The sequence below is a fragment of the Coenobita brevimanus genome, chromosome 103 (genome assembly GCF_032717465.1).
Source record: "Coenobita brevimanus isolate Jiangsu-jjx chromosome 103, ASM3271746v2, whole genome shotgun sequence".
NCBI classification, from domain to species: domain Eukaryota; kingdom Metazoa; phylum Arthropoda; class Malacostraca; order Decapoda; family Coenobitidae; genus Coenobita; species Coenobita brevimanus.
The window spans coordinates 34,659,506-34,686,106 of NC_137056.1; the positions used below are offsets into that span (position 1 = coordinate 34,659,506).

Consider the following 26,601-nt stretch of genomic DNA (forward strand, 5'->3'; position numbering starts at 1 on the left):
AATCCAGCTTTTCCAGCCTCTCTCTGTATGACAGGTCAGCCAGACTGGGGACCATCTTGGTTGCTGTTCTTTGTATTCTCTCAATCTTGTTTATATCTTTCTTTTTGTGTGGGGACCACACTACCGCTGCATATTCTAACCTGGGGCAGATCATGGCCACTATCAATTTTTTCATCATCTCATCCATATAATGAAATGCTACTCTTATGTTAGTCAAGAGTTTATAAGTGTGTGTGTGTGTGTGTGTGTGTGTGTGTGGAGGGAGGGAGGGAAGGGGTGGAGAGAGGTGTTGATGCAAGGAGAAATGCAGTAAGATTGAAATGCCACCTCCCTCCTAATGCTTCCAGAGAAAGAGGGAAAATGAAATGCATATTGGGGCAGAAACGACGGACTGTCGCCAGGCTCCCAGCTTGCCAGGTGGGTTGCCAGCTTGCTTCACATGTTCCAATATGAGCTTAGCGCGCTACTTTTACACTCATTATCTACCACCCTACTTCTGTTCCATTTCCTCCTATTGACTCCTCATTTATGTTAAACAATTTTGGGTCATTGTTGCTGGTGCTGCTTAGCGCCTGGGCTCAAGGTAGGGGGTGGGAATGAGAGTTACCATTTACTCTAATACCCCATAAATTTTTTTGTCACTCAGATCCATCTAGAACCTTTTTGGTGCATTGTTGAAAATCTCGCAAATAAAAAGCATGTCACAGCATGCTGGTACACCCACATATGAGGTATGGTGTAGTCCACGGGTTAAACTCATTAAAGGCTGCCAGGATTTTGCTTACATTTTGGATCGGTAGTTCCTCACTATCCATGGCCATGGTTTGTGACGAAGATACAGGCCACACTCTGCAACACGACACTGGATTTGCCACCCACATTTCGCACTTTCAGAACCAACTCGCGCACTACTGTTTATTTAATTTTTAACCTGTCCCCCCTGTTGCACTCTTAGCATTGTTATATTTTTAAAACACACCGCTGAAATAACAATAGTGAGGACTGCCCATATTTCCTAATCAGCATTTGAATGTAATCCATAAAAAAAAAAAAAAAAAATCATACAGGAGGAATATCAGCTTAATACTGTAAATTGACCACAAGAGATTGCTGCACTGCTACAACTATACAGGATATTCTGTAATGTGAGCAAAAACCAGAGTATCATCATCATCATTGCCATTCTAGCCTATATTCCAGCCTTAAAATGAGCTGAGGAAAAGAGAAATGACAACCTTTAACCATGGAGCAGAGAGTCATGGCCTGCAAACATGGTGACCATACTGCATTGAATATGCCAGTTGCAGCAGTGTGTGGAAGTGTCTTCATTGCTTCCTGTATACCTCATTAATCATATGTTATTGGAAATTGTGTGTGATGTTTTGTACTAAATCAGGATTGAGAAAATGTTTGAAATATCAATACATAATCCCAGTGAGATCAGTGTGCTGTATTCAGAGCTCCCTATTCTATGTAGGCTAAGTTCAGAGGAAGGGATTAGGAGGGTGAAGATTTCTTTAATTTTTTTATTGCCAGACACCTCAATCCCATTCGGGGTGGCCACAAACAAATCGCCTTTACGTTGCCCTGTCCCTCACCATTTCATTGCCCTGCTCCCAACTCACACCCCCTTCTCTCATATACCTCTCCACCCAATCCCTCCATCTCATCCTCGTCCTCCCCCTCCCTCTCCCCCCCTCCACCTCACTCACATACACTCTCTTCATCAGTCTTTCACCCTCCATCCTCTCCACATGGCCAAACTATCTCAGTGTATTCCTCCTAACGCTTCCTGTCACATTCACATCCACACCACAATGCTCTTTTATATCCTCATTTGTCAGCCTGTCTTTCCATGTGACTCCACAGGCTCCTCGTAAATAACTCATTTCCACTGCTCTCACTCTTAACTTGTGTCCTTCCAACAACGTCCAAGCTTCACTTCCATACATTAGAGTTGGTATCACAATTCTGTCATGTAGTAACTTTTCCACTTCCATGCTCACTTCCCTGCTTCTTATCACTGCTCTCAAGGAATCAGCAACCTTTCTTCCCTACTGTACCATTTCAAGCACTTCACCCTACAAAGCTCCATCCTTACTCCTCACACTACCCAAGTACTTAAATGTACTCACATTTTCCAATTCTTCACCATCCAACATCACTGTTCATTCACTGACTTCACCTCTCTCAAAGACCATCACTTTACTCTTCCCTACATTTGCCTTTAGATTCTGTTTCTTACACACTCTCCCAAACTCATCCACCAGGCCTTGCAGCTCCCCTTCGTCTTCACTCAATAACACAGTATCATCTGCAAACAAGAGTACAGGGAGTTTCCAAACACTACCCTCTCTCACCAGGGCCACTCCAACATCCACTGCCCTACCTTGTACCTCTTTTATTACCCTATCCACTTTAAGTTACCATCCCTTAAGTGACCAGGTATTTGATGTATGAAGGTATCATTAGATGGTTGCATACCCATTGTAGAAGTAAATTTTTTTTTTTTTTTTTTAAGAACTGATTTGTTGATACTGTGTTACTGAAGATGTATTAATTATTACAAATTAGAGAATAGCGATATATATATATATATATATATATATATATATATATATATATATATATATATATATATATATATATATATATACATATATATATATATATATATATATAGAGCCATCATCCAATCCTACATTGCCCCATGAGGAGCTTAGGAGCCCAGGGCAAGGCAGTTGGTCCCGACATTTAAGATGAGAGTGACCAGCCTCAATCATCCCTGAGTGGCATTACATGAGCAATCATCCCCAACCACCCCTTGGATATAAACCTTCACCCGCTCAATCCGATTGGAGCGCATTTATTACCCACTAAACCACCAGGCGTCAAAATTTGGTTATATGGTTACCACCCAGTGTAGTAAATGGTTTCATGGTGCACAGGAAACATATATATATATATATGGGGGAGGCGGTGGCTGAATCGGTAGAGAGGCGGCCTGCAGTCCTGATGGACCCAGGTTCGAATCCCGGCTGGGGCAGGGAACAGTTTAAGGATTTGAATTTCATAAAAGCAGACTTTCCTATTCTACCAGATGACCCGCCGACATGTCGTAAAAATACCCCCGCTAATACCAATACATCAGTCCTGTATGAGACAGCCCTAGCATGTATTCAATATGGACGGTGGATGTTAGCGCCGAAGTGGTGACATGTGGAGGTGTAGGAGGACTACTGGGCCTTGGGATAGGCTACTGCCCCCGAGATATAGGCCCTGACGCCTTTGTCCAGAGTCGGACGCATAAAAAATATATATATATATATACAATATATATATATATACAGTATATATATATATATATATATATATATATATATATATATATACATATAGCTATCTATCTATCTGTCTATCTATTGCCAGACGCCTCAATCCCGTTCACGGTGGCCACAAACAAATTGTCTCCATGTCGCCCTGTCCCCTGCCATTTCACTACCCTGCTCCCAACCCACATCCCCCTCATATACCTCTCCACCCCCTCCCTTCATCTTATCCTCGGCCTCCCCCTCCCTCTTCCCCCCTCCACCTCACTCACATACACTCTCTTCGTCAGTCTTTCACCCTCCATCCTCTCCACATGGCCAAACCATCTCAGTGTATTCCTCCTAACGCTTCCTATCACATCCACATCCACACCACAACGCTCCTTTATATATATATATTTGTATTTATATATAGTGGTAGGTGGTGGCGACCATCATCCACTCACTTGATGTAGTGCTGCCTACTCCTTCCTTAGCCTTTATCATTCTTTTTCTGTGCCTGCCCTCCTCTCTTCCTATTTCTCCCATCTTTCCTGTCACTACTTATTGCTTTCCTTTCCATTACAGGTGGCTTTACATTGAGTGACAAGCCAAATGGTTTCCTGTAAGCTAAGAAACCATTTACAACGCTGGGTGGTAACCATATAACCAAACCATACGTGCTCCCTACGTGTCAAGTAGGTTGGTGGAAGGCTAGTGCCCGTCCATGTAAAACAAATAACTCAGAGTCAAATGGCCACCCCGTACGTGATTATGGCATCTGGCAATAGATAGATAGATAGATATTTATATATATTTATATTTTTATATATGTGTGTGTGAGTGTATATATATATATATATATATATATATATATATATATATATATATATATATATATATATATATATATATATATACTGCATATATATATATATATATATATACAGTACCCTCGCATCCAACACGCGTTTGTCCAGCACGATTCACGTCCAGCATGGAGAGCAAAAAATTAGTACGATTTAATACAATTTAATTACTGTAACATGGGTGCATTAGCATAACACGCACGAAGCTCTGAGAAGTGGGCGAAATCTGCAGAGTTCGCCTCTAGCACGATCACCCCCGGTCCAACACAGTCATACTGGATGTTCCTGTGATGCTGACAGCCAATCAAAACGTCTGATCAAGTCGCCTCCCCCACCTGCTATCGTGACGTGATCGTGATGTCGCCCAATCAAAAATGCTTCTGCTCGCACGTGATGTTTTGTTTAAATTTCTTCCGCCACAGTGCCACTCAGTCGCATAATTCGCATTGCAAGGTGCTTTTTTCTCGCTGCATTTTCTGCCCTTGTAACTGCATTTTATCCTGCTTACGATGCCTAGGAAGCCTTCTGAGAACCCCAAGAAGCGGCAGCACCTCCCTCAGGCCACCAAGCTAGAAATCATCGAGAGGAAGAAGAAAACGGAGAGGAAAGTGGACATCACCAAGGCCTACGACGTGAATGAAACCAGCGTGAGGACCATAATAAAAAACCAAGACAAGATCCTGGCAGCAGTGAAGGCTTACGGAGTGCTAGGACAGGCAGAAGCAGGACTTTCCATGGATGTGGATGAGGATAGTGATTCTGAGTGCGATTTCGAAGGATTTATGAGGGAGGTTGAGGAGGACAGCAGCCATTGCCCACTAGTGACGCCAGCAGCCATCCTCCGGGGACCCAGTGGGACTACCTACAGCCTCGGATACCACCTTCCATTCCCAGCAAGCCCACCAGCACTATCCTAAAAGGTTAGGCATCATTCATAGTATAGCACCATTTATTATAATTACAGTAGTACCAGTATATTTAAAGGTATATGGTAGGTATTTAGGGTGACTTTTCCTAGGATTGCTGACATAATTCATTTTTCCGCATAAGCTCTGTTGTTTGTCCAACACGTTTTTGATCCAACACGGGACCTGTGCATGACAATATTACCGTGTTGGACGCGAGGATACTATATATATATATATATATATATATATATATATATATATATATACAGTATATATATATTATCATCATCATCATCATCATCATCATCATCCAGACCTCCTCTCCCACCCAAGGGCAGGGTGAGGAGTAGCAGTGTCCAGACAGCACAAATTTACCCAATCCAACGGTCCACACTTCCATTCACTCATCATTCAAGCCCCCGGAATCCTGGCTCTACCAGATACGCCAAAAACATTCACCACATTCTGCAGCTTCACACAGTGTATCCGATTGAGTTAATCCCGACGCTGCCATGCTCACAAGGGGTGCCAAACTCCCTTATCACGCACTATTCCTCACAAAATTCATTGAGCCAGCTCGATCTCATGTCAGTTCCCTTGCCTCACCGACTTCCAAACCCCTCTTCCTCACACACTCATCCACCATATCTCTCCACCTTCTCCTTGGCCTACCTCACCTAATCTCTCCTTCAAATTTGCTCAGGTATACCTTTTTTACCACTATTGTTATCCATTCTTTCCACATGATCATTCAATCTCAGGACACTCTCTTCATTTCTGGTTTCCACCGACTTCCTCACCTCACATCTTTCACGAATCACATTATTTTGTATCCTATCCACCCTCTGTACTCCACATACATTCCTCAGCAGTCCAATCTCCACTGCTCTTACTCTTGACTTTTCATTTTCATGCCACACCATAGTCCCACACACTTTTGTTAGAGTTCGCACTAACTCTCCCTCATGTAAAGCTCGTGCAGCTGCAACACTCAAGCCTCTGTTTCTTATCAAGGCCTTCATTGCACCAGTGACTTTTCTTCCTTGTGTCACTCTACTTTCAACTTCTTTTGCACATTTTCCTCTCTTTTCTATCACTGTACCCAAGTATTTGAACACTCTCACCAATTCCAGTCTCTCTCCATGCACTGTGACATCACATTGGGAGTCACCTTCTCTCTCAGTAACCATCACTTTACTCTTCTCTACATTTACTCTCAAGGCATGATGGTCACAGACATCAGCAAAACTCTGCACTAGCCTACGAAGTTCTTGTCCAGTACTTGCAAGCAGTATTGCATCATCTGCATACAACAAATTTGAGATATTCCATCCATCACCATTCATTACCAATGCCATCCCTCTCTCCATTACTCGTGTTTTTTACTTCTCTCATCACCCCGTCCATGTATATATTGAACAACCAAGGGGACATCACACAACCTTGTCGCACGCCCACACCGATTGTGACCCACTCACTTAGATGGCCATCAACCCTAACACATGCTTCGTTACCCTCATAAAAACTCATGACAGCACCCAGCAGCTTACCATCTACACCGTACATGTGCAAAACTTTCCACAATCCCTCTCTGTATACTTTGTCATATGCTTTTTCCAGATCCATGAATGCCATAAACACCTTATGGTCCTTCTCACAAGCCTTCTCTGCTATCTGTCTTACTGCAAATATTTGATCCACACATCCTCTGCCACTCCTAAAGCCATCCTGTTCATCACTCACTAGGACTTCTGAGATCTCTCTTAATTTCTCTATAATAATTCTTCCATATACCTTCCCTACACACTCAATAAACTTATGCCATGATAATTCTTGCACTCATATCACTCACCTTTATTTTTGTACAGGAGTACAGTCACAGCCTTTTTCCACTCTGCAGGCACAGTTTCACTCATCCATGTCTTCTTACATATCTCCAGCAAGCACTTCATTCCACTCTCTCCGCTACACTTAAGCATCTCTGTATACGTCTCATCAATCCCAGCTGCTTTCCCATTTTTCAGCCGTTTCACAGTGCTCTTCACCTGTGCGAGTGTCACGTCTCCTGGCACTGCATTCCTTCTGTGCACCCCCCCAAAACCAATCATGTTTACAGCCGCTCTGCTCTCTCTATTCCCATTCATCAGGCTTTCAAAATATTCTTTCCATCTGGTCCTTACTTCATCTCCATGGGTTGGTAACCTACCACCTGCATCCTTCATACCATCACAATTCTTTCTGCTTTCACTTCTACATTTCCACACCTCTTTCCAGAATAACTTCCTTTTTTCAGAGTCGTTCGCAGTCATTTTTCTTCCCAGATCATCATTTACCTCCTCCTTTTTCTTCTTCATTAGTCTCTTTACATGCTTCTTGCTCTTGATATACTCAGTTCTTAATTCAAAGGAACCCCTGTCCTGTAACCACTTTAGCTATGTCTTTCTCTTTTCCTCCATTGCTCGCTCAACCTCCTCATCCCACCATGCCGTACCCTTCTTTTTTGTTGATGCTTTTGCCACACCACACACCACTTTAGCATTGCTAACTAAGCAGTCCTTATATGCTTTCCACAGGCTATCCAGATCCAATTCATTCCAGTTCACTGATTCTAACTCCTCCTCTACTTTGGTCCTGTAATCATCTGCCATTTCTTTAATCCTCAGCTTTTCAACTTTCAGTCTTTCTCCCTGACTGCTCCTCTCTCTCGTGGTGCACCTCACTCCTCTCAGCTTGATTTTTGCATACCACGATCATATGATCTGACAGATCTCCACATCGTCCTCTCACAGCCCTCGTATCAGCAACCATTCCCATCATCGACCTCTCTATGAGCACATAATCAATCAGGCTTCTTTCCACATGATCCCCGTTTCCTCTATACCATTTATATTTATGTGCATCTTTGTTTTTGAAATAAGAATTACAAATGAACAACCTCCTCTCCTGACACATATCCTTTAGTCGATTCCCATTATCATTTTCTCCCAGTAGGCTACTCCATAACAACCTATGATGTCATCATCAGGACCTGTGCCTACTCTTCCGTTCATATCCCCCATCGCAATCACTTTATAGCTCCTGGGCATTTCTCCCACTGCTTCACCCAACTCATCTCAAAACCTGTCTTTCTCTCTCTCATTCCTGTCCTCACACAGTGCATACGCTACAATCACTGCCGCTTTCACCTTCTCAAACTTGAACTTGACATACATACACCTCGAGCTGACACATTTGTAGTCTCTCATTCCACTCTGCCTCACCTCATTCATCAACAGAACAACTCCTTCCTTACATCTTCCTCTCCCATTCATTCCCGACCATACACATTTCACACTCTCCCACTCCTCCACTTCACACCCTTTCATCTTCATTTCACACACTGCCATCACAGCATATCTCACACTCTTGAACACATTCACCACTTCCACTTTCTTGCTTTCCTCATTCACACCTCTCACATTCCACACAGCTACGGGAGTCTGCCCATTTGGTTGGGATCCTGGGCAGGTATTGGGCCCTCCGAGGCTCTCTGAAACGACTGCCATGATTAAGTGCTTTTGGATAGGGGAATCTGGGGGACACTTAACCCTGCCAGAAACCCCGGTTATATGGTTACCACCCAGCGTAGTAAATGGTTTCCTGGGTATAGGAAACCATTTGGCTTGTCACTAAGTGTAAAGCTCATATGGCATCATTCTACATTGAGTGAATGGATGATGGGCACCCCCACCTTTTTTTTTTCTGTGTCCGACTCTAGGCATAGGGTTCACAGCCTGCTCCCAAGGCCCAGCAGTCCTCCTACATACCATACGCCTTCACATGTCACCACTTCACTGCTAACACCCACCGTCCATATTGAATACATGCTAAGGCTTTCTCATACAGGACTTGTGTATCGATATTAGCGGAGGTCTATTTACGACATGTTGGCGGGTCTTCTAGTAGATCAGTAAAGTCTGCGTTTATTAAATCCAAATCCTTAAACTGTTCCCTGCCTCAGCGGGGATTTGAACCTGGGTCCGATAGAACTGCAGGCCACCTCTCTACCGACTGAGCTACCTACCACAAAAGCCGAGCCCATGGATACTCAGTACCAGTTCGAACTCTGGCTCCTCCTCCCTCACCCCATCTTCCTTCCTCTTGTTATATCCACTTGCTATATATATATATATATATATATATATATATATATATATACAGTATATGCAGTACCTTCGCATGAGACATGAATGGCAAAGTTGGGAATGTACGAGTGGATGGAGTGGTTGGTCAGTGGGGTGTGCCAGCTGACGTAGATGGGAATGGAAGTGCTTTGGTGGACATCTGTTCTTGTAAGGGGTTGGCAATAGCCAACACCTACTTTTGTCATAAGATGTTCCACCGGTATACATGGATAGTAATGAGGAGGATGGATGGTGAACTTGTTGAACGAAAGGCAATAATAGACTACGTGTGTGTGGATGAGCGAATGAGAAGACAAGTGTTGGATGCCAGAGTGTGGAGAGGGTGGGGGAATGGAGTCTTGGCCCATCACTTAGTGATGGCCAAGGTAGAGCTGCAATGAAAGTGGTTGAGGAGACGAAGGGGAAGACAGGAGGAAGCAGCTCCTGTGAGAAGAGTGGAGAAATTGCAAGATAGTAAGAAAATGATAGAGTATAAGAGCATAGTGGAAGAAAGATTGGGAAGGTATGAGCTAGAGCAGATGGAAGGGGTGGAAGACGTATGTAAGATATTCATGGAAGAGATAGGCGCAGCATGTGAGGCTGTTTGTGGAGTGAGGAGGAGATGAAGGGTGTGCAAGGGACAGCATGGTGGAATGATGAGGTGAAATGAGCTGTGGAAGAAAAGAAGAAGGCATTTAGTAAATGGTTAGCGAGTAGAGGTAGGGGAGAAGATGAGAGAGAGAAGAGAGAGGTATATGTGAACAGAAGGGAGGTTAAGAGACTGGTGAAGGAGAGTAAGAAGAAAGTGGATGAAGAGTTTGGGAGGAATCTGAGTGTGAAATGGAGGGAGAGTAATAAATTGTTTTGGAAGGAGGTAAAGAAAGTAAGGCAGTGTGAAAGGGGAAATAGCAGGGGAGTGAAAGATAGGAATAATAGATTGTTGGTGGAGAAGAGAGAGAAATTGAGGAGATGGAAGGAGCACTTTGAGGATCTGTTGAATGTAGAGAGTGAGAGCAGTGCGAGCATAAGTGGTTGGGGAATGGCTGGGAGAAGAAGAGATGAGAGGAGGGAGGAAGAGATCAGTAGGGCGGAAGTAGTGGAAGCGATGAAGAAGATTAAGTTGGGAAAGACCCCAGGAATTGATGGAGTGTGTGGTGAAATGCTTAGGTATGGGGGTGAGCTTGTTGAGGAGTGGATATGGAAGTTGTGTAGATTGGCTTGGGAAGAGGGAAGGGTTCCAGAGGACTGGAAATCAGGTATAATTTTTCCTTTATACAAAGGAAAAAGGGAGAGAGAAGTATATGGTAATCATAGGGGTATTTGCCTTCTTAGTGTGACTGGTAAAATATATGGTAGAATACTCATTGATAGGGTTAGGCATATGACAGAGGAGCTAGTTGGAGAAGAACAAGGGGGATTTAGGAAGGGAAAAGGGTGTGTAGATCAGATATTTGTTCTAAGATGTTTAGTGGAGAAGTATCTAGAGAAGGGAAGGAAAGTGTATGCTGCCTTCATGGACTTGGAGAAAGCTTATGACAGAATAGATAGGCAAGGTATATGGAAGGTATTAAGAATATATGGAGTGGAGGGGAAATTGTTGAGTGCTGTGAAGAGTATGTACGAGGGAGCTAGGGCTACGGTGCGAGTGGGTGGTGAGCTGAGTGAGTTCTTTGATCTCAGTGTGGGACTGAAACAGGGTTGTGTGATGTCCCCATGGCTGTTTAATATATACATGGATGGGGTTGTAAAGGAGGTGCAGGGTAGGGCAGTGGATGTGGGAGTGGCTCTAATGAATGAGAGTGGGATTTGGAAGCTTCCGGTGTTGCTGTTTGCTGATGATACAGTACTGTTGAGTGAAGATGAATGGGAGTTGCAAGGTTTGGTGAATGAATTTGGGACAGTGTGTAGGAGGAGGAACCTGAAAGTTAATATAAACAAAAGTAAAGTTATGGTGTTTGAGAGGAATGAAGTCACAGAGTGTGCAGTGAGGTTGGATGGTGTGGATATGGAGAATGTGAGTGCATTCAAGTACTTGGGTAGTGTGATGAGTAAGGATGGAACTTTGGGGGATGAAGTGTGTGAAAGGGTACGGCAGGGAAGGAAGGTTGTTGGTACACTGAAAGCAGTGATGAGAAATAGGGAGTTGAGTATGGATATTAAGAAGTCACTGCATGATAGTGCTGTGATCCCTACCCTGACATATGGAAGCGAGGCATGGACCTTGCAAGAGGGGAACAAGTCAAGAGTGAGAGCAGGGGAAATGAGTTACTTGAGAGGAGCATGTGGAGTGACGTGGAGGGACAGGTTGACGAATGAAGAAGTGAAGGAACGCTGTGGATGTGGTTGAGAAGATTAGGAGAAATACACTGAGGTGGTTTGGACATGTGAAGAGAATGGAGAATGAAAGACTGACTAAGAGGGTGTATGTAGCTGAGGTGGAGGGAGGGAGAGGGAGAGGTAGACCGAGGATGAGGTGGAGGGATGGAGTTGAGAGGTATATGAGGGAGGGGGGGGGGTGAGTTGGTGGGAGGGTAGTCAAATGGTGGGTGACAGAGTGACTTGGAGGCGTTTTGTCTGCGGCCACCCTTTGCGGGATTAGGGCGTCGGGATATAGATAGATAGATAGATAGATTTTCATTTCCCACATCTGGCTCCATTCGTGTATCCTATCCAGATCCTCCTGCAGCATTTTACAATCCTCCTCAACCTCTACCTTCCTCAAGATCTTTGCATCATCAGCAAACAGACTTGCATCACTGTTTACTCCATCTACCATATCATTTATGTAAATCAGGAACATTACTGGCGCCAATGCCGAGCCCTGTGGGACTCCACTTGTTACTTCCCTCCATCCAAACATCCTATCCTTTATTACTGTCCTCATTTGTCTGTCTCTCAGAAAGTCTCTCATCCATTCCAGGAGGTTCCCCTTCAGTCCGCCTATATGCTCTAGTTTCCACATTAGTCTCTTATGGGGTATCTTGTCGAAGGCCATCTCCAAATCTAAATGCACAAAATCCACCCAACCATCTCTTTCCTGAAGCACATCAATCATTCTTGAGTAAAAACTCAACAAGTTGGAAACACATGACCTTCCACTTCTGAATCCAAACTGGCAATCAGCCAAAATATTCATCTCGTCCAGATATTTTACCCATCTGTCTTTCAGAATTCTCTCGCACAATTTTGCGACCATGCTGGTTAGGGACACTGGTCTGTAATTCAGGGGTTCTTCCCTGTTTCCTCCCCAATAAATTGGTACCACATTTGTCCTCTTCCATTCTTGAGGCACTTTCCCCTCTTCCAGAGAACACGCAATTAAACTGTGAATCTTATCCGCCAATTGTTCTCGGCATTCCTTCAGTACCCAATTACAGATTCCATCTGGTCCTGGGGCTTTCCTTACATCTTGAGTTTCCAGTAATTTGTATACTTCCTGTACTTCCACTTTTATATCTTTTATCACCACATTTCTAGTCACTCCCTCTCCTTCCACAAACTCCTTTTCATTAGTGAAAACTGATTGGAAACATTTGCTCATTATTTCAGCTTGCATTGCCACATCTTTATAGACCTCTCCTTCTACTTTCAGTTTGGTGATTCCATCCTTTTGTTTCAGTTTGCCATTGACAAATCTATAAAACAGTTTGGGTTCATCCTTACATTTGTCTATTATTTATCTATCTTTCTATATACCTAGGCTGCTTCCCCCAAGGAAAGGGAGGTAGCCGAGACAGGACGACACACTCCTCATTTACTCATCCATTCAAACACATTCATTCGCATCTTAGCCCCAAAGGGGTGAACGGACAGATCCTCACCGCACCACACCACACAAGGGTCAACTGCGCAATGCAATCAGTGACATCCGCGGCAGGGCCCAACAGCAGAACTGGTTTGCCCCTGCCACATCATAACAGACCCATCCCCTTACCCGCACCTGACCTGACTAGCTGATCAGACCAAATGCGGGAGAATATCCGCTCAGGGCTGCGTCATCACTTATTCATTCACAATTTCTCTCCATTTATTTCTGTCACGCACAGCTACTCTTTCTTGCTCAACAGACATCCCTCTCGCATCCAGTGCTCTCTTCACACTGTCCATCCATCCTATTCGTGATCTTCCTCTCAACCTTACACCTCTCACATCAGATCTAGTTATCTTTTTCACCAATCGCTCATTATCTATTCTCTCCATATGCCCAAACCATCGCAACACCCTCTGCTCAACTCTACCAGTCATCTCCCGAACAACTCCAGTTCTCCTTCGCACTTCATCATTTCGCACCCGATCCATACGCGTCACTCCACACATACTCCTCAGACACCTCTATTATACCTTTTTCAAAATTCCTTTCTTCCTCTCTATGTATTCTTGTGTATTCAGTTCTAGTTCTTTTATATTCTTCCTTTGTTTTGTTGTTACCTCTCTTTCTCCAATTGTTCCTTGCCGTGTCTCTCTCTTTGTGTGTGTGTGTGTGTGTATGTGTGTTTGTGTTTTATGTGAGGAAGAAGGAACCAAGGGCCGCAAGCCCGCAAAATTGCTCCTTCCAAGAGAAAAACAAAATACAAGAGAGGGCCAAATTCAAGATCCGATCATTTCGAGATGCCTAGACACACTGCGTTTGAAAGACTGGAGATCATAGGAAGCAGGAAATACAGACAGAGGGAGACAGTTCCAGAGCTGACCTGCTGCACAAATGAAGGACGGAGTAATGGTTAACTCTTGCATTAGAGAGTTGGACAGAAAAGGGATGAGAGTTTGCTGCTAGACAGGTGCTATGCGCCTATCATAGAGGTGGAGGAATGCATGCAGACAATTCAGAGGACCAGTGACCATTGAAGTAGCAATAGAAAAGAGATAAAGATGCAACAGTGCGGCGAAGAGACAAAGATTATAGGGAGTCGGTAAGAGGAGGAGAGTTAATAAAACAAAAAGCCTTTGACTCCACCCTATTGAGAAAAGCTTTACGTAGGGAGCCTCCCCACACATGAGATTTGTACTCCACGCAGGGGCGGATAAAACCCCTGTATAGAGGCAACAATTCTGCGGGGGTAATGAAGGAACGGAGTCGGCCTAGCACACCCAAACTCTTGGAAGCAGATTTTGCAAGAGATGTAATATGATCTTTCCAAGATAAGTCCTGAGTAAATGAAACCCCAAGCATGTTCAAAGATAACGTAGGATTAAGCTGAATATTATCAAACATTAGTGGGTATACCTGTGGAAGATTTTGTTGGGTTGATAGGTGTAAAAACCAAGTCTTTGATTCATTAAAAACAACCAGATTATTTTTACCCCAGTCAGAGATCCGAGCCAAGTCAGACACCAGGTGTGCCATAGCCTCATCCTTTGTTTGTTGAACTAACTGCTGAGATGGACATTGCGGGAACCGAATGCAATGATGAAGGGTGGAGTCATCAGCGTATGAGTGGATAGGGTTAGATGTACAGCTTAGAAGGTCATTGATGAATAAAAGGAAGAGAGTTGGTGATAGGACAGAGCAGCCCTGAGGAACACCGCTGTTAATAGATCTAGGAGAAGAACAATAGCCGTCTACATCAGCGGCTATAGAATGGCCAGAAAGGAAGCTAAAGATGAAGGCACAGATATTAAGGATAGAAACTGTAAGAGGGCAGTTTGGAAATTAAAGATTTATGCCAGACTCGATTGAAAGCCTTTGAGATGTCAAGTGCAATGGCAAAGCTTGCGCCAAAGTCCCAAAAGGAGGATGACCAGGAGTCTGAAAGGTAGGTGAAAAGATCGCCAGTGGAGCGTCCCTGATGGAACCCACACTGACGATCAGAAAGAAGGTTGTGATAGGAAAGATGCTTTAAAATGACGATCAGAAAGAAGGTTGTGATAGGAAAGATGCTTTAAAATGACGATCAGAAAGAAGGTTGTGATAGGAAAGATGCTTTAAAATGACGATCAGAAAGAAGGTTGTGATAGGAAAGATGCTTTAAAATTTTTCTATTAAGAATTGACTCGAAAACTTTTGAGAGACAGGATGTTAAAGCAATTGGACAATGGTTAGAGGGTTGGGAATGGTCACCTTTCTTTGGGACTGACTGAATGAGAGCAAACCTCCAGCTAGAAGGAAAGGCTTAAGTTGACAGACAAAGGCGAAAGAGATTGCCTAGGCAGGATGCAAGCACAGATGCACAGTTCCTGAGAACAACAGGAGGGACTCCATCAGGCCCATATGCCTTATTAGTATTGAGGCCTGTGATGGCAGAAAATACATCAGGTGAAGAATTTTAATGTCAGCCACGAGGAAGTCAGAGGGGGGAAGTGATGGAGGAACAGCACCGGAATCGTCTAAGGTGGACTTGGAGGAGAAATTCTGAGCGAAAGAGATCTGTTCTGTCAGTAGAAGAAATAGCTACAGAGCCATCATAGTAGAAAAGAGGAGGGAAGGATGATGAGGTAAAGTTGTTAGAAAGGTTTTCGGCAAGGTGCCAGAAGGAGCGGGAAAAAGCGAGTTGGAAAGTTGAGAGCATTTAGTACAGATGAAATTATTTTTAGCAGAGCAAAGAACAGACTTAGCACGATTCCGGGCAGAAACGTATAAAAGATGTGATTCAGGGGTGGGTTGGCTTCGGTACCTTTTATACGTCCTCTACTTGTTGCAGACAGCATTAGAACAAGCGTGATTAAACAAAGGCTTTCTTGCATTAATCAAAGGATATGAGAAAGGAATGTATGCTTCCATGCCCGAGAGTATAACCTCCATAATGCGCAAGGCTCACCAAGATGGCTCCCGGCCATGGAAGCAATAATTATTCCATGGAAAATCAAAGAAGTACTACCTGATGGCCTCCCAATCCGCAGTTCCAAAGTGCCACAGACGACATTTCTTTGGAGAGTCTGCAGGCCATACTGGAGCCGTAGGACAGGTTTAGGTGATAAGGTTGTGTTTGGAGGAGGCCAACGGAGAGAAAAGATTAACAGTGTATGCAGAAGGATTAGTTGTGTGTGTGTGTGTATTTTGGGCAGCCGAAACTACACATTCAAATCACACCAAAATTGATACAAAAATCACAGAAAATTTGCTGATGTGAAAAAACTTGGTCCCATCACGATTGAAAAACTTTTATTATAATGAGCGATCACATTTTGACCAAAAAACGCCACTCCCAGCACCCAGCATAGGATCTCTGTAAAATTTTTTGCCCCTAGCTACAACTAAAATGTACTATACCAGTAGCCGTCTGTCTGTGTGTTTATTTTGGACTTGCATTCAGACAACTTGGGTTCCATTCCCAAAGCTGCAAATAACACAATCAATTGGTTAGCTGCAAGAAATCAAAGTGACAACATTACTAGAACACCACATAAGCGTGACTCGGATTACCTGAAATGATTGCAACGTGTGCGTGAAGCGCGAGGAAACAAGTGAGAAGCACGAGGAAACAAGTGCGAAGCACGAGAAAGTGAGCGAGAAAGAGTAAGCCCCCCTGTAGGAGCAATACGAGGGGCCCAAAGGGCCCACAAGCACGAATATATATATATATATATATATATATATATATCATCATCATCCGGACCTCCTTTCCCACCTTAGGGCAGGGTGAGGAGTGACAGTGTCCAGACAGCCTAAATTTGCCCAGTCCAATGAGCCATACTTCCATTTACTCATCATTCAAGCCCCCGGAATCCTGGCTGTATCTGATACGCCAAAAACATTCACCACGTTCTGTAGCTTCACAAAAACCTATCCGATTGAGTCAGTCCAGATGCTGCCAAGTTAAAAGGGGTGCCAAATCCTTGATCATGCACTTCTCCTCACAACATTCATCCAGCCAGCTCAATCTCTTGTCAGTTCCCTAGCCTTATCGGCTTCCAAACCACTCTTCTTCACGCACTTATCCACCATATCTCTCCACCTTCTCCTTGGCCTACCTCGCCTCCTTCCTCCTTCAGATTCGCTCAGGTGTACCTTTTTCACCACTGTTGTAATCCGCTCTCTCCACATGACCAAATTATCTCAGTACATTCTTTTCAGTTCGGGTGTCCACTGACTTCCTCACCCCACAACTTTCACGAATCACATTATTTTGTATCCTATCCACCCTCTGTACTCCACATACATTTCTCAGCAGTCCTATTTCCACTGCTCTTACTCTTGACTTTTCATTTTCATACCAAACCATAGTTTCACATCCATATGTTAAAGTTGGCACTAGCACTCCTTCATGTAAGCCTCGTGTAGCTGCAACACTCAAGCCTCTGTTTCTTATCAATGCCTCCATTATATATGGAGGATCCCACTGCTACCCACTGCTACCTGGCACGTCCCCGGGTGGCGGATAGGGGAAGGCCTTGTAGATATACAAGGTACCGTCTTAGACGGTGCGGACCATGGGACCCCCTATAGATATATAGAGCTCCACTGAATATAACGAATAAGGCGGCAGAAAAAATTACATCTCACCAGAAACTATGTGGCAGGGAGGTGAGATTATTTGCCACAATCCTCCCAACCAGACATGAGTTGTATTGCAAAGTATTTTACAAGCGTTCCTTTTGGATCATCGTCTATGAAAGGTCCAACGCACTACCTCCTGTGCTTATGGGCAGTGTGCCACCGAAAGTGAGTAAGCACTGTGTTGACAAGATAGAGACTGGGATATTAAACACTCTTAAATCAATGAAGATCTATGCATACAAAGTAAGAAGCCTCGCTGAAGATTACAAACGTGATAACTTAATGGCTGAACTGGAAAACATTAGTTGGGATATTGTAGATTTGAGTGAGACCCACAGAAAAGAAGAAAAAATAATTCAGCTAAATGACAGTGGCCACCTATTTTACCACAGAGGAAGGGAAAATGAAAGAGTTAGTGGTGTAGGATTTCTAATTAACAGAAATCTTGCAGACAACATTGTTAAATTCAGCAGTGCATCTGACAGAGCGGCAGTGATTGTAAGTAGACTGTGCAAAAAATATACCCTGAAAGTGATACAAGTATATGCACCAACTTCTCAGAGCTCAGATGAAGAAATTGAAACATTCTATGATGACATCTCCCAGATTATGGAAGAAGAAAAGACCACCTATACTATACTCATGGGAGACTTCAATGCAAAAGTTGGAAAACCAAAAATTGGAGAAGCATGTATGGGAAAATTTGGATTGGGAGAAAGGAACGAAAGAGGAGAAATGTTGGTAAACTTTGCAGAAATGTTTAACAGGAGAATAATGAACACATTCTTTCACAAAAGAACAGGGAGAAAGTGGACCTGGAGAAGCCCAAATGGAGAAACAAAGAATGAAATCGACTTCATTATAACAAATAAGAATAACACAATCACAAACGTCACAGTTATCAACAAAGTAAATATTGGAAGTGACCATAGAATGGTGGGTTGCACAGCAAGATTCAATTTCAAAAGTGAAAGAAAGAAGATGATTAAAGACAAAAAGATATGCCCAATAAAAGTCAGCGAAAACAAAGCAGCTTTTCAGTTGGAAATAAGGAACAGATTTCAGGCTCTCAGTTATGCTGGATGTGACATTGATGAGTTGAATGACAGACTAACAAAAGTCCTAAAAGAATCAGCGGAGGTAGTAGGAAAACCTAATTCAACCAAAGCCGGGAAGTATTCAGAGAAGACACTTGAGCTTATGAAAAAAAGAAAGGTAATGAAAGTAAAAACAAAGAAAGATGAAATAGAACAAGTGGAATTAAATAAGCTTATCAACAAAAGACAAAGAGACGAAAAAAGAAAGAGAAACATGGATCAAATAAAAAAAAACATCAAAAAAGGAAAAAGTCTGAAACAGGTCCGAAATAAAATGGCACTTGGAATGCAACAAATTACATCACTAAAAGACAAAAACGGTGAAGCCATTAAATGCAGAGATATGATGCTGAAATGAGTTGAAGAATTGTACAAAGAACTGTATGCATCAAGGACAGTAGTACCAATAGCTAACTTTTCTGTTGACACAAGTGAAATACTTGAGATAACACCAGACGAAGTAAATATTTCTCTTAAAAATATGAAAAGAGGGAAGGCTCCGGGAGAAGATGGAATAGTAGCAGATTTACTGTTGGATGCAGGAGCAGAAGTACAAAATAGGCTTGCTCACTTATTTACCCAATGTATAAAACAGAAGAAAATTCCCAAAACATGGTGTAATGCAATTGTTATTCTACTTTATAAAAAGGCGACTCAAAAGACCTTAGTAACTATCGACCCATTAGCTTGCTATCAGTCATTTACAAACTTTTCACTAAAGTCCTTACAAACAGAATAGCTACAAATTTGGAGGAAAACCAACCTTGTGAACAGGCAGGATTCCGATGCGTGTATTCGACTACTGATTATCTGCACACAATGAATCAGCTAATTGAGAAAACTACAGAATATATTAAACCACTGTGCTTAGGTTTTGTTGATTACGAAAAGGCTTTCGACTCAGTGGAGCACATAGCAATTATAAATTCATTGCGAGAACAAGGAGTGAGTGAGAACATTGTAAAACTGCTCGAAAACATATATAAAGAGGGAACTCATTCATTCATTCATTGCCAGACGCCATGTATCCCAAACGGGGTGGCCAAGGGCTTAAAGTTAATTGTTTTACAGGGAGGGGCACTAATCCTCCACCAACCCCACTTGACACGTAGGGAGAGTATATATATATATATATATATATATATATATATATACTGTGTATGTATATATATATATACAGGTATACTGTGTATATATATATATATATATATATATATATATATATATATTTTTTATGCGAGGAAGAAGGAACCAAAGGCCATGAGCCCGCAGTAACAGTTCCCTCCAAGAGAAAAACAAAATACAATAGAGAGCCAAATTCAAGATCCGATCATTTTGAGATGCCTGGACACACTACGTTTGAAAGACTGGAGATCATAGGCAGCAGGAAATACAGACAGAGGGAGACAGTTCCAGAGCTGACCTGTTGCATAAATGAAAGACTGGGAGTAACGGTTAACTCTTGCATTAGAGAGTTGGACAGAAAAGGGATGAGAGTTTGCTGCCAGACGGGTGCTACGCACCCGTCGTAGAGGTGAAGGAATGCAAGCAGACAGTTCAGAGGAGCAGTGACCATTAAAGTAGCGATAGAAAAGAGATAAAGATGCAACAGTGCGGCGAAGAGACAGAGGTTGAAGGGAGTCAGTAAGAGGAGGAGAGTTAATGAGACGAAAAGCCTTTGACTCCACCCTATTGAGAAGAGCTGTATGTGGGGAGCCTCCCCACACATGAGAGTTGTACTCCACACAGGGGCGGATAAAACCCCTGTATAGAGTCAACAATTGTGCAGGGGTAAAGAAAGAGCGGAGTCGGCTTAGCACGCCCAATCTCTTGGAAGCAGATTTTACAAGAGATGTAATATGATCTTTCCAAGATAAGTCCCGAGTAAATGAAACCCCAAGCATGTTCAAGGATGATGGAGGATTAAGCTGAATATTATTAAACATTAGTGGGTATACCTGTGGAAGATTTTGTCGGGTTCATAGGTGTAAGAACTGAGTCATAGATGCATTAAAGACAACCATATTATTTTTACTCCAGTCAGAGATATGAGCCAAGTCAGACATTAGGTGTGCCATAGCTTCATCCCTTGTTTGTTGAAGTAACTGTTGAGATGGGCGTTGCGGGAACCGAATGGAAAGGTGAAGGGTGGAGTCATCAGCGTATGAGTGGATAGGGTTAGATGTACAGCTTAGAAGATCATTGATGAATAAAAGGAAGAGAGTTGGTGATAGGACAGAGCCCTGAGGAACACCACTGTTGATAGATCTAGGAGAAGAACGATGGCCGTCTACAACAGCGGCTATAGAACGACCAGAAAGGAAGCTAGCGATGAAGGCACAGATAGAAGGATAGAAACCGTAGGAGGGCAGTTTGGAAATTAAAGATTTATGCCAGACTCGATCGAAAGCCTTTGAGATGTCAAGTGCAATGGCAAAGCTTTCGCCAAAGTCCCGAAAGGAGGATGACCAGGAGTCTGAAAGGTAGGTGAGAAGATCGCCAGTGGAGCGTCCCTGACGGAACCCATACTGACGATCAGAAAGAAGGTTGTGATAGGAAAGATTCCTTAAAATTTTTCTATTAAGAATTGACTCGAAAACTTTTGAAATACAGGACGTTAAAGCAATTGGACGATAGTTGGAGGGTTGGGAGTGGTCACCCTTCTTTGGGACTGGCTGAATGAGGGCAAACTTCCAGCAAGAAGGAAAGGTACAAGTTGACAGACAAAGGCGAAATAGTTTGCCTAGGCAGGGTGTAAGCACAGAAGCACAGTTCTTGAGAACAACAGGAGGGACCCCATCAGGCCCATATGCCTTGTTAGTACTGAGGCCAGTGATGGCAGAAAATACATCAACTGAAGAAATTTTAATGTCAAGCATGAGGAAGTCAGAGGGGGGAAGTGATGGAGGAACAGCACCGGAATCGTCTATATATACTGTATATATATATATATATATATATATATATATATATAAATCTCATTAAATTCATTCATTCATTCATTCATTGCCAGACGCCATGTATCCCAGACGGGGTGGCCAATGGCTTAGAGTTAATTGTTTTACAGGGAGGGGCACTAATCCTCCACCAACCCCACATGACACGTAGGGATGCCAACAGCATCTGGTGTTCCCAGGCGGTCTGCTGGGTAAATACGAAGCTACATGTGGACAGGTGTACTATAAGGGGGCTTGAATGGTGAATGGATGTGTGTGGCCCTTTTCATTGAGCACACTACTGATTAGATCTCCCACTACCATATTCTTTCCTTCTCCTGGTTTGCTGTAACCTACCAAATACCATCTACAGGTGGGAAGAAGAGGTGGGACGAGGAGGATTAATAATGCATATTTGCCCATGAACACTACGTTGTTGTTCAAATTATACAGACAACATATAAGAGAAAGTTCGTGCCTCCAAACCCCCAAACAACACCAGCCCTTGTTAGATGCTGCATTTAGAACCTCTTCAATTTCATTCCAGCAACCTGACCTACTATTTTTTTTCCCCTAACAACCTGAAGGTGGTTTTATTCAACTTGGAATGGCCCTACATTATTGGAGAATTAATAAAAGCTGTATCAGACCTCTCCATTTATAAAACTCTCTTCCTGTGCTCATCAATCATCTGAGGGTAGGAAGAGTAAACTTGAAAAACACTAGCGGGCTGAAATGGTTAACATTCTTTTTCACTAACTCCTACCCTCCAGTGAATACAGGATCTCCAATGATGTATTCTGTGGAATACAGAATGTTAAAAATTTCTCTCGCTCTCAACTGCAAGAGTCATATACACTCTTCATCAATCCCTTCACTACCACAGACTGTCCTAAGTTGAATAAAATCATCAGGCAGTAGCAGAAATACATAGTACATCACAAAATAAATAATAAATAAATATTGATATCGAGACAGGACAGCATGAGCTTAGCTCAATTTCTGTATACAGTACGACAAATACGTAAATAGGGATATACAAATAGGTAAAAAAACACACATGCACAAAATTACAGAATTGCTCATTGTCTGTCTCTTATCTCTCTGCTACAGTTGAATTACATAAGGACTCAGAGAAAATTAAGATTGAGAAGGGCGTGCATCAGGGAGATACAATTTCACCAAAGTTATTTACAGCATGCCTAGAAAGTATTTTCAGAAAGCTAGACTGGGAAAACAAAGGAGTAAACGTAGATGGAGAAAAGCTAAACCATTTAAGATTTGCAGATGACCTTGTCCTAATCTCAGAAAAAGCAGAGACTTTGCAAGAAATGTTAAATGACCTGAACAGAGAAAATCTCAAAGTAGGACTAAAGATGAACCAGAGTAAAACTAAAGTAATGTTTAATCCTCAAACACCAAAGAGCGTCATTAGAATAAGTGGAGAAATTCTTGAAGAAGTTGAGGAGTACAGTTACCTGGGACAAATACTAAAATTAACGAAAGATAATGATAGCGAAATAAAAAGACTCATTACAATTTGATGGAAAGCTTTCGGTAAACATAGACCATATGAAAGTAGCTTGCCAGTTTGTATGAAACGAAAAGTATATAAAGAATGTATAATTCCAGCTATGACGTATGGTTGTGAGACTTAGAAACTGACAAAATTGATGGAAAATAAATTAATTCGTTCTCAGAGAGCAATGGAAAGGTCAGTGTTGGGAATATCTATGAGAGACAGGAAAAGATCAACTTGGGCGAGAGAGCAGACTAAAGACAAAGATATTATAGAAGTTATAAAAGAACAGAAATGGAGGTGGGCAGGCCATGTACCAAGAACAAGGGATAATCGATGGAGCAAGAGGTTAACTGACTGGACACCAAGAGATGGTAAGCGTAGCAGAACAGGCCAGACAGGAGGTGGAGAGATGAGATAGAGAAATTTGCAGGGAAAACGTGGCAAAGATTGGCTCAGCCAAGGAATTCATGGAGAAGGTTGGGGGAGGCCTTTGTTCAGCAGTGGACTTATAATGGCTGATGATGATGATGATATATATATATATATATATATATATATATATATATATATATATATATATATATATATATATATATATATATATATATTTATATATATTTATGTATATTTATATATAATGTGAATATAAGTGGCTGGGGAATGGCTGGGAGAAGGAGGGAGGTGAGAAGACAGGAAGAAATCAGTAGGATAGAAGTTGTGGAAGCAATGAAGAAAGTTAAATTGGGGAAAGCCCCAGGAATTGATGGAGTGTGTGGTGAAATGCTGAAGCATGGGGGAGAGATAGTAGTAGAATGGATGTGGAAGATGTGCAGATTTGCCTGGGAGGAAGGTAGAGTCCTGGAGGATTGGAAGTCAGGTATAATTATTTCCTTGTACAAAGGAAAAGGGGAAAAAGAAGTGTGTGGTAATCATAGGGGCATTTGTCTTCTTAGTATAATAGGAAAAGTGTATGGTAGGATACTTATTGACAGAGTTAGAGAAAGAACAGAGGAATTAGTTGGAGAAGAACAGGGAGGCTTTAGGAAGGGAAGAGGTTGTGTAGATCAGATATTCATTCTTAGATGTTTAGTGGAAAAGTTTCTAGAGAAGGGAAAGAAGTTGTATGCGGCTTTCATGGATTTGGGGAAAGTATATGACAGGGTGGATAGACAAGGATTGTGGAAAGTATTAAGATTATGGAGTAGATGGAAAGTTGTTGAATGAAGAGTATGTATGATGGTGCTAAGGCTGCAGTGCATGTGGATGTTGAACTAAGTGAATTTTTCTCTTTGGAGGTTGGGTTGAAACAGGGACGTGTCATGTCTCCATGGCTGTTCCATCTGTTCATGGATGGGGTAATAAAAGAGGTACAAGGCAGGATAGTGGATGTTGGAGTGGCCCTGGTGAGAGAGGATAGTGTTTGGAAACTCCCTGTACTGTTGTTTGCAGATGATACTGTGTTGTTGAGTGAAGACGAAGGGGAGCTGCAAGGCTTGGTGGATGAGTTTGGGAGAGTGTACAAAAAATGGAATGTAAAGGTGAATGTAGGGAAGAGTAAAGTGATGGTCTTTGAGAGAGGTGAAGTCAGTGAATGTACAGCGAGGTTGGATGGTGAGGAATTGGAAAATGTGAGTACGTTTAAGTACTTGGGTAGTGTGATGAGTAAGGATGGAGGTTTGGAGGGTGAAGTGCTTGAAAAGGTACAGCAGGGAAGAAAGGTTGCTGGTTCTTTGAAAGCAGTGATAAGAAACAGGGAAGTGAGCATGGAAGTGAAAAAGTTACTACATGACAGTATTGTGATACCAACTCTAACGTATGGAAGTGAAGCTTGGACGTTGTTGGTAGGACACAAGTCAAGAGTGAGAGCAGTGGAAATGAGTTATTTAAGAGGAGCCTGTGGGGTCACAGGGAGAGACAGGCTGACGAATGAGGATATAAAGGAGCGTTGTGGTGTGGATGTGGATGTGATAGGAAGTGTTATGAGGAACACACTGAGGTGGTTTGGCCATGTGGAGAGGATGGAGGGTGAAAGACTGACGAAGAGAGTGTATGTGAGTGAGTAGGAGGGGGGAAGAGGGAGGGGGAGGCTGAGGATGAGATGGAGAGATGGGGTGGAGAGGTATATGAGAGAGGGGGGTGTGAGTTGGGAGCAGGGCAGCGAAATGGCAGGGGACAGGGCAATGTAAAGGCGATTTGTTTGTGGCCACCCCAAACGGGATTGAGGCGTCTGGCAATAGATAGATAGATGGATTTATATACATACATACATTTAAAAAATTTGTAATCCTTGCTGAACCCATTGTTTTCTCCCTTTTAACATTGCCTCTTTCATTTATGATTGTCTTCACGTGTGTGCAGGTACTGGCTCCGTTCTCACTAATCAGCAATGTGTTCCTTGGTCTGGGTTTGGCCATCACCTTCCACTACCTGCTCACCGATATTCCATCCTCTTATGACCGCCCCGAGTTCAAATCCTGGGACCAGCTGCCTCTCTTCCTTGGGACCTCCATTTATGCCTTTGAAGGAATTGGTGTGGTGAGTTCCCTAGAAGCTTGGGATTCAGGATTATATTCTTAACCTCATCTGTACCACAGTACTGTCTTGTTTTTTGAGTTATCTGTGTACCAAAAAATGTCTGTGGCTTTCTGCAGAAACTGTGGGTGGTACATGTGTACCACACTATTTAATTGATGTGTTGGAGGTAATTCAGAGTGCATTACTGTACTTATATGATACCTTTGTCTTCGCATCAGCATGAATGGTGTGGAGAAATACAATGACATCTTGATACACCAGTGTAAAGAAGGGGTTAATAGTGTACTTCAGTCAGACCGTCTGAGGATATCTTTGTAATATATTGGTGGTGTGACCCCAGGCTTATATTTTGAACCTAGTAGACTGTAGGAAATTGGCCACTGCAATTGGGGATTCACAGAGATCCATTATTGCAGTTATGTTGGAGGATTGTCTGTGTTGTGAAAGCAAAGTGCATAATGTGAGTAAGGGTGTTGTGGTGTGAGGGGCTGATGTACAGTAAGTGTATAGTGGATTTGTGTGTGTGTGTGTGTGTGTGTGTGTGTGTGTGTGTGTGTGTGTTTGTGTGTGTGTTTTCTTACCTAATTGTATCTTTACAGGAATGAGTCAGGCTCATACTCTCCCGTGTCTTAACCCATATTTATTGTACATATCCTTAAATTTGTGAATTGTTTTGGCACACACTATTTCATTTGGTAGTGCATTCCACTAACCGATTGCTCTATTTGAGAAACAAAATTTCCTTACGTCTTTACCACCTCTCTTTTTTTGCAGTTTTTTGCAGTGTCCTCTTGCTGATGCATCCCCATAGGTTAAGTAATCATTTATG

General features: G+C 42.6%; 1 protein-coding gene across 1 annotated transcript in view; it reads left to right on the plus strand.

Annotated features, from left to right (window-relative positions):
* LOC145415746 (proton-coupled amino acid transporter-like protein acs) overlaps window positions 1–26,601 on the plus strand; it is a 174,184-nt gene that overhangs the window by 64,771 nt on the left and 82,812 nt on the right. Inside the window, exon 6 of the mRNA XM_080284981.1 lies at window positions 25,596–25,772. Coding sequence (XP_080141107.1) covers window positions 25,596–25,772 — 177 coding nt within the window. The remainder of the gene's footprint in view (window positions 1–25,595; window positions 25,773–26,601) is intronic.